This window comes from Sander lucioperca, chromosome 6 (assembly GCF_008315115.2).
Source record: "Sander lucioperca isolate FBNREF2018 chromosome 6, SLUC_FBN_1.2, whole genome shotgun sequence".
NCBI lineage: Eukaryota > Metazoa > Chordata > Actinopteri > Perciformes > Percidae > Sander > Sander lucioperca.
In genome coordinates, this window is record NC_050178.1 from 35,303,241 (window position 1) to 35,318,260 (window position 15,020).

General features: G+C 41.2%; 2 protein-coding genes across 4 annotated transcripts; both read left to right on the forward strand.

Moving 5' to 3' along the window:
* Positions 1–261: 261 nt before the first annotated feature.
* Positions 262–5,167, forward strand: LOC116034497. 2 transcript variants are annotated; one of them, XM_036001805.1, is made up of 5 exons: positions 262–1,035; positions 1,801–2,102; positions 4,043–4,090; positions 4,211–4,291; positions 4,415–5,167. In XM_036001805.1, exons 1-5 carry the CDS (start codon positions 916–918, stop codon positions 4,503–4,505), a joined length of 642 nt encoding a protein of 213 aa, XP_035857698.1. In that variant the 5' UTR covers positions 262–915; the 3' UTR covers positions 4,506–5,167. The 2 variants fall into 2 exon arrangements, with proteins under 2 accessions (XP_035857698.1, XP_031133042.1); XM_031277182.2 differs by having other exon boundaries at positions 267–1,035; positions 4,211–4,321.
* A 750-nt stretch (positions 5,168–5,917) lies between these two features.
* myorg (myogenesis regulating glycosidase (putative)) lies at positions 5,918–11,666 on the forward strand. Of its 2 annotated transcripts, none has more exons than XM_031277094.2 (3): positions 5,918–6,034; positions 8,481–8,852; positions 9,042–11,666. In XM_031277094.2, exons 2-3 carry the CDS (start codon positions 8,590–8,592, stop codon positions 10,831–10,833), a joined length of 2,055 nt encoding a protein of 684 aa, XP_031132954.1. In that variant the 5' UTR covers positions 5,918–6,034; positions 8,481–8,589; the 3' UTR covers positions 10,834–11,666. The 2 variants fall into 2 exon arrangements, with proteins under 2 accessions (XP_031132954.1, XP_031132965.1); XM_031277105.2 differs by having other exon boundaries at positions 5,933–6,026; positions 8,485–8,852.
* The last annotated feature ends 3,354 nt before the right edge of the window (positions 11,667–15,020 follow it).

Genomic DNA, 15,020 nt, shown 5'->3' on the forward strand with positions numbered 1-15,020 from the left:
ATTGGTTTTGATTTTTTGGTCCTTTGCTCTGCATCTGTTGACATGGATTTAACTGAGCTTCACGTGGCTGTCAAACAAAGCCCAGGCACTGCAGCGAGATGAACAGCCAGTGCCTGTCACCGATAACTCAGTGAGAGCAGTGGAGACACAAAGGCACCCTACAGCGCTTAGTGAATTATTGATGCTCGTGTGGCATGCTGACAGTGAATAGAGGTGACCCTGGGTGGTGGTGGTGGTGATAGTGGGAGATTCTTAGAAATCCCATCCCTCCTCTGGTTTGTTCCAGTTCTGCAGATCCAAGAAGATTCTGTTTTAACTACGAGGTGGCTTAACAGCTGGGAGCTGAGCCTTTTATTTGAGATCAGTGCTGGATGGTTTGTAAAGGCCCTGGGAGGGAAGTAGGTCATGGACAGTGACCCTAGGTATGTATGTCTCTGCAGGGGGGCTGGGACTATTAGAAGGGAAGATCAGTGGCCGAGTGCTCAGGTAGCACAGAGAGATGTTCTGGTTCAGCAAGGATGCTCTTAACTGTCTCAAGTTCCAACATATAGATTCATCACAATAGCTACAATTTAAACAAAGTTTGTACCATCTATTAGTTCATTGTTGAGGACCTGAGCAGGATTTACTGCTATAAAAATGCGTAAATACTATATAACACAGAAAGAGTAATATATACCATCAAAATAGGTAGCATGCACAACCCAGCAACCATTTTAAGCAGAACACACACACACACACACACATATTAGAAAAAAATAGCAGGAAAACAATTGAGGGTAAAAGAACAACAGATGCACAAGTACGAGGGAAAGGGAGGAGCCACCAGGTGACAGGGGAGGAGAAGGATGCTCATGACTTTCAGGCAGACTGGAGGGAAGCATTAGTGGAAAATAAGTAAGACAACAAGAGAAGATGGCTCCCCAGCTCTACATCACCATGTACAAAGAGCAGTTTGCCTCTCCTGGCAGACCGAAACGAGAACAACTTCGACCCACCTCTGCCCACCGCAGGAACAACCCCCAGCCCCGGCCGGTAAGAGGCACAGCCACATGGACTGTATGAGTTGAAAGGGACAAAGTAATTATTTATGATTGTGCATATACAGTAATGTTACTACAATAATTTAACACATTTCCAGGTGGAGCATTTAAGGCAAAACAAGACTAATTGGGTCACTTATTATTGGCACTCTCTTTATTGTTTTCATTTAGCCAGACTAATGTATCTTACAGTAATTGGCAGGCTGGTTGTTAATGTTTACATTTCCCTGTGCTTAGTGACAGCTGTATAACATCTATTATTCAGTACTTCCTCCATGCCTATTTATCTATCCAGACATGGAGTAAACAGAGCTAAGACGAGTACAGTCACCCTACTGTGAAGGGGAAAGAAAATCCAAAAACCTACTTTACAGTTTCCAGTCTATTATAATGATAATAATACACAGAGGAAAGCCATTTAGGATAAATCAAAATGCTATTTCAAAACCTGAATGCTCTTTATATTCTGAGTACTGACAGAAAGGAATGATCTGGGACGTGATTTAGTCAATCAGAGTAAAGAAACAAATAAAAATGTAAAACATAAATAGGAAAATATACGAATGCCATTTTAAAAGCATATTAAATGTGAGATGCTATGTTCGGTAGACTACATGTAAAGAAGGATGTTCAATTTAGTGAGTAATAGGAGGATAGTGATATCCAGTTTCTTCTTCCACTTATCATCTCCTTATCTTCTTCTACATATTTTTCTTCTATTTCTACCCATATGTGTTGTGTCCTTTTGCCTTTCCAGGACTTTCTGTTTCCCCGGAGTCTTCAGGCCAACTACAGGTCATGCCGTACGCTACCCCACTCCCCTGTGGACATTGGGCGTCCTCTCTTTCCCCCTGTCAAACATTTATCATTCCACAGTCCAATTACGACTTTTCCACACAACTACCTAAACACAGCGAACACAGGCAAACCAAACCGCATGCCCCCTGTCAACCCATCCACAGCACAAGCTCCGCCCTCTGCTGATGGACTGCAGAAACTACAGCTGAATGAGCCTCCTGCTGGATTTAAGCTCCACGCAGCTTTGAAGAACCCAGCAAGGTAGCAATAGATCAGTGGTTCTCAACCCCCCTGGGGGGGCGCGGACACTCTCCTGGGGGGCGCGAGTAGGCTAGAGGATGGGAGGGGAAAAAAAATCACGTAATGTAATGTAACTACACGTCGCTCGGTCGTGGCTGGGTAGCGTCGCATTTCCTCCCCGACTCATTTCCTGGTTCTCCTTCTCCATAAACAACATGAACTCAAGGAGATAATTAACTTTTCCTGCTCCAGATTTCCCACCGTGGTCAGAAAGAACAGAGGAGACACTTTGTTTCTCTCACTATAACTCTAGAGTCGGTACTCGCTCTAAAGCTAAACGTCACTCTCTCACTTCTCCCTCTACCACACACACACACACACACACACACACACACACACACACACACACACACACACACACACACACACACACAAGTGCACAAGTATAAACATCAGGCCACTTACGTAGGCTACGGAGAAAGCTCTGTGTGGAGCCTCCGCACAACTGTAAAACAAGTCATCCTCCTGGCGACTTTTTTTGTCAAACGTGACTAGCGATAAATCTAGCGACTTTTACTGGTGTTATTGGAGACTTTTGTGGTGTTTGGAGACTCGAAAACACGTATCACTCTGCAGTTATGTGCTCAACGAGCAGCGGGTGCTGCCGTGAGCCCCTCCCCCGTCCAAAAGCCCTCACAGGCAGTGTTGCCAACTTAGCGACTTTGTCGCTAGATTTAGCGACTTTTCAGACCCCCTTAGCAACTTTTTTTCAAAAGCGACTAGCGACAAATCTGGCGACTTTCTGTAGAAAAGTCGCCAGTATTGTCCAGCGAGCACGCAAGGTATTTCTCTCCTGTAGCCGCCTTCTGTTCTGTGACTCCCCTCTCTCCTCATGTGTAGCAGCACTGCGCACAGTGTGCAGGTAGTTAGAAGGGGAGGGGGGGACAGGGTGTGCGGGTGCTGGTGTAGGTAGGAGAGACAGCGGGACGCGACGGGAGAAAGACTCCGCTGAGCTGGCCTGGTCCTGGGCAAGCCAGCCTTCTTTGAGAATTCTTTATCGATCTTTTTCCCTCCCTTTGTAGAATAACATTTTTTTTACTTCAAAGATAGGCTACCTAAGTAATAATTATAAGGTAAAATAAATTCATGTATTGAATTTGTGATTATTGTGAGTTCTATTTCTTTTTATCTACCTTGCTGACAAAACCACTTATACAAATGTTGCGTAATGACGTCAAAAATATGCAAATGAGCGTATGACGTCATCAAACGACTTTTAGCGACTTTTGGAGCTGGTGCTAGCGACTTTCATTGGAAAAGAGTTGGCAACACTGCTCACAGGCGGTCAGTCTCTCAGTAGCCTCGCGCAGCAGTCCCAGCCTGCAGAGAGGAGACACACACCACTCCGCGTCCAGGCTGCACACACGCACACATCGTTACATCATAGCCTCAACTTATTGAAAACACAACTAATCCACATCCAAATTATTTCAAAACCAAACAAAAATAGAGAGATTTCTAGTGAGGACCAACAAGGCAACCGACGCACCACTAGTTGCAAAAAAGCTTTGAAGGTACATTGAAGCATACCTGGCTCAGGTCTCACATTAACATCGCCTACCTGCAAGCTTCTGTCAAAAATGCAGATGATATGCCTACTGTTAGGCCTAGTAATAATAACAGTAATAATAGTAGTAGTACACATAGTACACAATAGTGTGGGCCTAAAAATAATAGCCTAGCCTAGGGCTATCTATCTATATATCTATCTATCTATGCAAGGTGGTGTAGTGGGGGTGGCGCCGGGAAGGGGGGGTCCAACTGCAATGAACCAGCTTTGGGGGGGCCCAGCTTGCAAAAGGTTGAGAACCCCTGCAATAGATAATAGAGTAATGTAATTTACAGGCCAAAGATGACTCTAAATACACAACAATGACCCTAACTGATTTTCTTTGCATTAGAATGGATTATCAGAGGAATGTTCATCCACTCTCAGCACAGCAACTCAGGTGAGGGAATGACCTCTGACCCTTCTTGCGGACTTTGAACCCTGAAAACACTGGATAAGTTGATGAGAATTATTGAGTGATAATTGAGTAATTCTGACAAAATGACATCGTTTTTGACAGGCAACATGCAGGTGCTCAAATTCGGACAAGACCCCAAACCAGCAACCCTCAACACCATTTTCCGGGGACACAATACTGGAGGTCTAGTTCTAGTAGCAGCAATGAGTATGGGTGCATATTGAACTTTATTTGATAAAAAAATATGTCTTAGTGTGTCATAATATAATAACCACTCTATTTTTTGCTCCGATGGTCTCTCAACAGCGGGTGCTACAGCTGCTTCCATGTGGTGAAGCCCTACCAAGCTGGACACTACATCATACACCCAGAGTTTGTGTCTGAGTGCCAATGTTAGGACTATTAGAGCATTGGCTTCCACAGTGGGGACTGGGGGACCTACAGAGGTCCTTGAGGGGATCGTTAACTTCACTATTGTTTAATTCTCCACTAATTAACCCAGCGAGACAAGGTGTAATAATGAATAATGTAACTGTAGGCAGCACTCTCCCCACTACTATCTCCCTACATAACAGTGTGGTTACTTTTACATTCCGTACTAAATCAGCAGCAAAGATCTTCCCATAAGGGGCTTGTGGTGATTAAACCGAATGAGGCACTGCGGCCCTAATGTGTATCTGTATGTGGCATTATCATTTTATCCTATACTAGAGAGATACTTGTCTACATTTGATATAGGAATTCTTTGTTGCATGTTTGGAGGGTTTGCAGTTTTAGTAGCAAACAATGAACTCTACTCAGGGGTGTTACAGACTTATTATGGTGATTATTATAGGTTATTTCTAGTGATACTATAGTAGACAAAATATACTGCACAGCACATATAGACCTCAAGTCCCCATAGAAATGTGTTTTCTTTTCTTCTAACTTTGCAAATTGCACACTTGCCTCTTGCTGTACATCCAGTCTGTTATGTGAACTTTTTCAACTAGAGTGACATGCTCAAAACATGTAAAACAGTGTAATCTGTATATAATGAGAAAATAAACTCTGTTCCCACCAGTGGTGTAGTCTAATGCAGTGTTTCTCAAATGGGGGTAAACGTACCCCTGGGGGTACTTTGGAGTACTGCAGGGGGTACATGATCTTTTTGCAAAATGCTCATTTAAAAATATGTCGTGCATAATTCCTAAAATAATTATACTATAATAATGAATGAATGAATGAATGAAAAGTGATGGATTCTGAACATTTGAAATGTAGCATTTAAATGTTTTTCAGTTACAAGGTTGTTGTTTAGTAAATCTATCACTGCCGACACTGTATTGTTCCTCTTTATATAGATGTAAAAATATTTTTGCGCTGGTCAGGGGGTACCTGGCTTAAACACACAATTCAAAGGGGGTATATTATTGAAAGAAGTTTGAGAACCCCTGGTGTAATGTATTGTAGTGGGTATACTGTACTGTGTGTGTGAATCTGCCTTTTTTTTTTGGGGGGGGGGAGGTTCATAGTGGGGTCTGGGTGTCCTCCCCCAGGGAAGTTTTGAGCATCAACGACTTCATTCCCTGTATTTGGATACACGTTTATGCACCAATACCTTTATTTAGCCTATGTGAAGAAGAAAAACACAGATGACATTTCAAAATATATCAAAAATGTAATAGAAAGTATGTTGTTGCGTGTCAATGGGCATTTTTAAGTGGGTATATGAAAATCCTGGAGCTTTCTTAGTGGGTATCCTGCGTATCACGTAGATTACACAACTGGTTCCCACAGAATGGACTACATTTCCCATGCTACGGTGGGCGTAGACAAGGCGGATACGCATCAACATGCTTGATGCCTCGGGTCTTTTTCTGTGAACTGTAACAAACAAGTTGTGCTTGGAGCTGCTGAGGGGGGCTGCTGCTAATCGGTAGGCAAACACTATTTCTAATGAACAGCTAAAAGTAAAACAGGGCAAGCATAGACGATATTAGAATATGCCACTTTACTTACACGGATTGCGGGTTATTTAACCCTCCGTTAACTTTCTTGCGCCACCCAACACCGCACACAACAACACGGCTTTTTATGCATCGGACTATAGAAGTTGTGGGTAAGCTAAATTAGCAAAGAAGACATTATTTTCTGTAGCTTACGTTACGACTATTACATTATGTTTGTTTGTAGGTCTATTGGACGTATTTAGCCCATTACATGAAAAGAAATATGCACAATACAAGTAGAAAGTTCTACTCTTAACGTTAAGACACATCCAAAGTAAAGGTCCTCACTCTGCTTTCGGTGCTCTGTAGAGTGCTGCCGTGTATTTATAGCCTATATTCAGGTTTATTAGCAGAATATGACACTATGGGCTGTAATATTATTAATAATAGGCAATATCGCTGTAATCAGCGCACTGAATCACGTGATACACACGCAAGCACGCGCGAGCGAGCGTCTTGTTCCGTCTGTATTAGCACTTCTGTGTTTATTTTTTCAACGTCAGAATAGATAGTGAATTTGCTGAAATGGCAGATATGAACCCTCCTGATCACACCATAAACAAAGAAATGCCCTAGTCTGAACATTTTGCTGCGTTTTCACACCCTTTTTAATGAGAAAAACACGTTTGAGTTAAATATTTTTGATAAGAAAACCCACTATATGCGTGAAAAATGTATTTGTGTGAAGGAATTACGATTAGTCAGACAGAATAGTAACCTGCAACAATTTTGATGGATACATTTTTTTGTCTATATTAAATATAGGTCTACAGTGGGTCATTGTATTAGGCAATGTTGGGTTATTGATTATGCATTGTATATAAAAGCATCATAAAAAAAGATTTCATCATTTAAGTAATTTTTAGCAAAACATTTCCTGTATCCAGCTTCCTCCTGGTTCCAAATGTTTGCAATTATTTACTGTAGAGCTGCAATGATTATTCGATTATTTAATTGACAGATAAGCAAAAAAATTAATCGATTAATCAATAAAAATAATCCACAGATTTATCGAAGAAAAATAAAAGTTTTCTTGCCTTATTGGTGTTGCTAATGAATTTAATATTTTTTGGGTTTCGGGCTGTGGGTTGAATGGTTCAATTGAAGCTACTTGAAAACATCCCTTGGGCCCTGCAAATTGTGGATATTTGAATTTGTAATATTAATATATTTGAATTGAGAAAATAATCATCAGATTGATTAATTATGAAAACAATTGTTGGTTGCAGTCTGATATGATAAATTAAAAAGCATAGATTGTCATAGGTTCAGTTCTTACATCTGTCCTTGCAATTTTCCATTTAAAAAAAAAGAAAGAAAAAGGCATAAATAAATAAATACAGTAAATCTTCCCTGTTCAATTCCAGCAGCCTGAGTGGATCTTCAAAGAACCTATAGTTAGTTCTCTGTTAATTAATGATGGGCTCACGTTATCACTCCTATTGTTGGGGGAAATCTATACTAAGGGTGGTTGAACACAGAATTAGTCAATTAGATTGCTAATTAATAGCAAGCATTTTTTATTATCGACCCTCGCTGCCAGGGCAGACCATGAGGGTCAATTGCAGTTAGGACTAGTCAGCTAACAGGGAATCTGGAGAGGACTGAACTCCCTTTAGTCGTCTGTGCACCTTAATCTAATCTTTTCTGATTAGCTAAACAACAATACCTAACATCAAGTAATTTATTACCCCCAAGAGTTTTTGCTGTATCCCTGCAGGTAATGATGGTCAGGGTTAAATGCAATTGAAATGAACACTTATGTCAAAGTGTATTTTTTTGGGCTTGAATGAACTAGGTAGTCACTAGTTTTGGTTGGTCTGGCTTGAGGGAGCACAAAGTTTAGTATTCTTCCCTCTTCTTCCTGGCATTGGCAGAGCTTTAAGGCCCAAATCCCCTTTTCTGCTTCTCTACTTCCTTACATACAAATGAGTATCTTTCAATTGAACTCATATGTTAGAATTACTGCTGGGAATATCCACTTTATCCTCTTACATGTAATTGGCAGTAGATTTGTTTTGTTAAATCTCAGACACATCTTTAAAGTTTACATCCTGACAGCATAATACCTCTAAGTGCTGTGGAATCACCTTGGGGCAGCAATGCAGATCATGTAAGACAATTCTAGAAATGTAATGGAGGCTTTGAACTGACAATGAAACAAGATAGACTGGATGTCTCTAATAGTGAAGTGATTTTAAAGTATTTCTTGACTAATCAGAACTGGTAATCAATGTTAGGTGAATGTTATGTACAAAGGCTCTGATCTTTTTGTTTTATTTTGAACAAATATTTCCCAAAAAAATAGTGTTGATATAAGAGGAAATATTGCATAAAGCCCTAGACACTGACTTTTCAAAGCTTGTTATCTTTCTCTCATGACAGGCAAGCAACAACGTGCCAAGAGTGCAGCAAATGAGCTTCCTTGGAAAACATTTCTATGATCTTTAGAATAGCAACTCTCAGATTTGCCCACTGAACGGCCAAGTCATGTACCAAGTTGTACCTGGAGGAGCGGGAGGCACAATTACCGATGTTATCCCCAAGCAGAAACACAGCAAGGACACTCAACCCTTAGTTGGAGCTGGAGTAATCGGCCTGGTGCTGGTAATTGCAGCAGTGACCGCATGGTGTTATTACATAGCCTCTCTACGCAAAGCTGAGCTGCTTAAGACTCAGCTCCTGGATCTGAATAAAGATGGCTACATTATCCGTAACCAGGGAGGGTCTATTGTTTTCAGAATGGATTTCAGGTTGGTATTTTTCAATGGTCTTTGAATTTTTATGTTTGTGTAACAATGCACATTTCAGATACATCAGAACATTTATGTATAATGTAAATGTATGCATGTCATTGAAGATATTTAACTGTTACAACAGAACTGTGAGGTATGTGTTGAGAGAGATTGCTTGTAAATTTAATTATATTTAAATCTTGGCAGGTCAGGTACGCTGGATTTGGATTCATGCTCCAAAGAAGGGGAAATGCTGAGCTGTGAACGCACCACTGATAGAAAACTAAACTTCTTCATTGAGACAGTGCGACCCAAGGACCCGGTACAATGCTACCGTGTGCGTTGGGAGGAACTGGTTCCTGACATTCCTGTTGAGCATGCTATGACATACAAGTTTGCACACTGGTATGGGGGTGCAGTGTCAGCAATTCAACATTGGCCAATTTCTATTTCTGGCCAACAGGCTCCCAAACCCTTTGTTACAAGTGACATCTACTCAAACCGCAATGAATTTGGTGGAATTTTGGAGAGTTATTGGCTTTCATCCAATGCCACGGCCATTAAGATAAATAATTCAGTGCCTTTCCACCTGGGCTGGAATGACACAGAGAAGACCATGTCCTTCCAGGCGCGATACAATGACAGTCCCTTTAAGCCAATCCCAGGAGAGGCACCATGTGCTGAACTTAGCTACAGAATATGCGTGGGCTTGGATGTGACATCCATACACAAGTACATGGTCCGCAGATACTTCAACAAACCAAACAAAGTGCCTGCCAAAGTCATGTTTCGCCATCCTATATGGTCGACCTGGGCGCTACATAAGACTGACATTGACCAAGAGAAAGTCTTGACGTATGCTGCCAACATCCGCAAGTATAAGTTTAACTGTAGCCTCCTGGAAATAGATGATCGCTACACCAACCGCTACGGAGAATTTGAGTTTGACCCAACAAAGTTCCCCAATGCCTCGGCCATGTTCCAAAAGCTAAAATCAAATGGATTTCTGGTGTCACTCTGGATTCACCCTTTTGTTAACTATGACTCAGAAAACTTCCATACTTGCGTAGAGAGGGGGTTGTTTGTCCGGGAGCCTACAGGCCGGCTGCCGGCCTTGGTGCGCTGGTGGAATGGTATTGGCGGCATTTTGGACTTCACAAATCCAGAAGCCCGTGATTGGTTTTCCTCCCAGCTACGTTCACTGCGCTCTAGGTATGGGGTGTCCTCTTTTAAATTTGACGCTGGGGAGACCAACTACTTACCATGGAAATTTAGTACCAGAACTCCCATTCGGGACCCGAGTTTTTTCACAAGACGTTACACAGAAATGGCTATTCCCTACAATGATCGAGCTGAGCTGCGCAGTGGCTACCAGTCCCAGAACATATCCTGCTTCTTCAGACCAATTGACAGAGACTCTGTTTGGGGCTATGAGTTGGGTCTCAAATCTCTTATCCCCACAGTGCTCACCATCAGCATTCTCGGCTATCAGTTCATTCTACCAGACATGATCGGAGGGAATGCATATCTAAACCGCACAGATGGAAATAGTGTATTACCCGATCGAGAACTCTATATCCGCTGGCTGGAGCTGTCGGCCTTCATGCCCTCCATGCAGTTTTCTATTCCGCCATGGGAATACGACAACGAGGTGGTTGAAATTGCTCGGAAATACACAGCCCTCCATGAAAGTATTGTGGCGCCACGGGTCCTGGAGCTGGCTGGGGAGGTGCTGAACACCGGGGACCCAATCATACGGCCCCTATGGTGGATTGCCACAGGTGATGAGACAGCCTATAAAATCGACTCCCAGTTCTTGATTGGGGATGACCTCATGGTAGCCCCAGTTTTAGAGCCTGGAAAGCAAGAGCGTGACATCTACCTCCCTGCCGGCCGTTGGAGAAGCTACAAGGGAGAGAGATTTGATATCAAGGAGCCACTGCATCTCACAGACTATCCTGTAGACCTGGATGAAATTGCTTACTTTGTTTGGGTGTAGCAAGAAGGGAATCTAAAGCTGAACAGACTTGATTAGCCTTTGCTGCAATTTTTTTGTAAGAAAAGCTTCACAAATTTAGCTTCTATGCTTGATTTTTATGCTTATATAAAAAGGTTGTTTGTTATGGAAAAGCTTTTGTGCAATGAAATACGAATACTTTTTAAATTACAACACTACGTTGCATCGCAGATGTAAAACTGTTTCACTCAAACATGCTCCAAACCTCATCTTAATTTTTTTATTTCATTTTAATGAATGTATGCATAATCTTTTTGTTGTTGTTGCATTTTTTGTGTTGTATTGCAAAGATAGCTAGGTAGTCAGAACATTAATATAGCAGTAAACAACTATTTGCGATGTAGAGATATAGTGGAGTAATGCCGTCCTGAGCAGAGAATGAAGTCACACTCCCTCTGTGTGTGTTGTGATCTGAGCATCTCTGTTCTTTGTTTTGATAGCCGGTCCGGCTGCCTGTTAAGTTTATGTGAGTGCCTTTTGCGTCGGTATCAGACGCCGATGGCCGTGACAAAGCATCAGTTTTTGACGAGGTGGGAAACGGTCTGTGAGAGCTGTGTGGAGGCAATCCCAGTTCACTTTTTCAGTATTTTGAGTACAGCACCTATTGTCACTACCCAATGTGAGTCGAGTGCAGATGTGAGTTGCGCATGCTCAGATTTAAACGGTTTATGGCATAACGCCAAGGGATCCGGATCCGGCAAACGTTGTAGTTATCTATGATTGTTTGATTGCTAACGTTAGCTCAAAACGCCATTCAAGCGAAAGCCTTTGTTTTATTTGATTGCTAACTTGTAGCCAACAGTGAACAACTTCGTTATGTAGGTCCATTTTTATTGTATTGACATTACAGAAGCCTCTAATCTAGAACTGACATCAGGGATCATGCCGTGAAAATGTGATGCCTTACGCTAAATAATAAATTACTGCTATGTAATGTACCTATCTCATTATTCTGTGGCTAACAGCAAAACAGATCTGCGTGAAATCTGGTCATTGTCGCAAAGTGACGCATGCGCAACTCACATCTGCACTCGACTCACATCGGGTAGTGACACCTATAAAGAGAGACTGTTTAACTTTTTCTGAGTGGCAGCCACTGTAGCCATGAGTGACAATTATGGGGTAATAATCAATGTAATATAACAGTAGCACAAGTAGAGAAGAGTCATACAAGTCAACAGACTGACTCAATCAGTAACGCCAGGTACACAGCAGGTCACGTAAATAACATTTGTCAAAAAGGGAATATGTTAACATTTGTCAAAAAGGGAATATGTAAACTGTGAATAAAGTAAAGCATTGTATGCCATAACGTTAAATTTAAGCCAAACAAATTGTATCATGGGAGGACAATTGAAGGGGTGTCATTATCGTCATTAAGCAGACAGGCGGTTACATAAAACCTAACTATAAAATTTCAGTTTGACTGAGATATCCTACTTTCCTATGACACTAATGACTCTTCTGCTCCAAGATACTTTTCAGGAAGTCAGGTTTAATGCTTCACTTATCAGGATGAATGTTTGAAGTTTTATCATTACAAACCGAATGTGCTCTCATTTGTGGAACACATTGTCATGTAACTACTCTTAGCCCAGAGGAAGATGCCTTTTATTAGGCACTAAATATTTGATGTTCTTCCTCAGGTAACAGCTTTTTCTGGCTGTAGTGTGTTTTGAAGTGTCTGGGTGTGTCTGTCTTTATTGTGCTTTGCAGACTCTGAATTCAGCTAGTCATAACATAGTGTATGATACATTGAACACAGTAACCTAAGTGATAATGGTCTGGTTACTTTATACTTACAGTATGTGAAAGTGATGCAATGATGCAATGATTTTAGCAGCATTTAATTATCAATTTTAATGGTACAGTGTATTTTGTCACTTTGCGTTTTGTTAATGTGAATATTTTGTAACTGCAGTGATATCTCCGAGTGCCATGTGTTAATAATTACTGCCACATACTATATGTGATTTGTTGTTATGCTATACATTTTTTATTGTATGTAATATTATTGTTAATTTAACCCTTTATGGGGGGAGTTAAGCCTTTTATGTGCAATCACAACAGAGTGTACCACAAATACAACAAAACTACATTTTCCATTATGTAGCGGCAAACTAAAAAAACATTTTATTTTCATAGTTTTAGATCAAATCACATATTGATTGTCTCATCAAACCCGGGGTAAGGCAGCACGTGACTTTTTTCAAAGTCAAACCAATAAAGAATAATATTGGTAACATGGTCCGGCTGTACAAATAAAGGCTTCTGAATACCAGACCCTTTTTAAACATGAAAATGACTTCCTGTGGTTCATTTGTTAGCTTTTAACAACAATGTTGAGGTGGATTCTGATGAGCTTTAAAGCTGCAATAAAAAAATGTGTTATTGTGAAGTAACGTAAACAAAACGTCTACATTCTTATAGTGAAATGTTCTTATTTGGCAATACTTATTTATTTTTGTTTAAAGGTCCCATGGCTTTTTCACAATTTTCACTTTATGAGGTTTTTTAACATTAATATGCGTTCCCCCAGCCTGCCTATGGTCCCCCAGTGGCTAGAAATGGCGATAGGTGTAAACCGAGCCCTGGGTATCCTGCTCTGCCTTTGAGAAAATGAAAGCTCAGATGGGCCGACCTGGAATCTTGCTCCTTATGAGCTCATAAGGAGCAAGATTACCTCTGCTTTGCCCGCCCAAAGAATTTGGCCCACCCATGAGAGAGAGGCATCATGGCTTTCAAATGAGCAAAGTGGCAGTTGGTCAAGGCCACACCCCCACTCTCCACCTTGCCCCCCCCCCCCCAGCACCATGTCATGGGACGTTAACGCTGTCGTATGTGGCTTACAGGCTGAACTTAGTGGGTTTTATTTGTGTCTTTTGACATAGTTTCATCATAACAACACTCACTATTTAAAGCAGTTCTCACTCAGCATCTGGGCCAGGCCAACCTCGGAGGCTATTTCTGTCTCAGACTCTCTTCCCTTATGACGAGAAGGAGAGGCTGTATATCTTGGACTGAATGTTTCTTTGCTTTTGGCTCTTTTGATCCCAGTGTGTGCTGTCTGCCTCGAGTTATTGTAACTGAACATGGCACTAATTTGTCGAGTGCATATTTGATGTCATTTTGTATAAATGTATTAAAATAAATCAAGTTGAACTTTTACCTTGTGCTTAATTTGCACACATTCGTCTTTGTTTTAAAAGTAAACATCACATAGAACATGAAGCACAATTGCTACATTTTGCTACTATGACAACCACGACCAGATGAATGATCACTATATGCCCAACCTTTACTTATTTACACACACCTACACATGAAGCTCATCTTAAATTCTTTCAGGAAGACTACTATGCTTCACATTTCTCTCTTTCCCAACCTAATCAGCTGCATTGTCATCAGCTGAATGTGGGCGTTTACTCTTTCAGTTAAACAGATTTGCCACAATCTCCATGAGCTATAGTGGAGATTGTTGCATTCAAACTCTAAATCTGTTCTATTCTCTGTTGCTGTCAGTTTTAATTTCAGGCAAAACTGATGCCACCCTCCTCCACCTCATTCACCTCCAGTTCTCATTCCCAGCACCCAGGGTTCCTCCATCAGAAGCCTCGCTTCACATCACATCCATTCAGATCTTCAGGCTTCCTTTATCCCTTCATCACCTCCACCAGTGGCTAGACTCCATCAGGGGGATATTCCTATATATCCACGGCCTCTATACCCCCTTATAAATTAACAATGGATGGAGTCTAATCGCCAAAGACTTATCAACCTATTATATGCACCATGTTTATTAAACTTATTTCACTCTTAATTGAAGCCTCTCCTGATTGAAATAAAATACAAGAAAAAAAGACACATGGACATGCATTTCAGGTTAAAAAGCTGACCATGCAACCAGTGAACTAAAAACAACCTGTGACCTCTTATGAGTCTGCAATACATGAAAACTAATGTGTCTATCAATTCAATATTGAAAGAGACACCCTTGAGGGACTTTTCCAACTTTTGGCACCTGGCTTATCACAGGGTGGTAATGACAAGGTGATGAAGCAATTGTGCAGGTTATTTGGAGGCTGTGTTCAGATCAATAAAGCATCTGATGGTTCATGATGTGAGGCCAAAGAGCGTGTGATATGAAATGACCAGACACCAAGAATAAA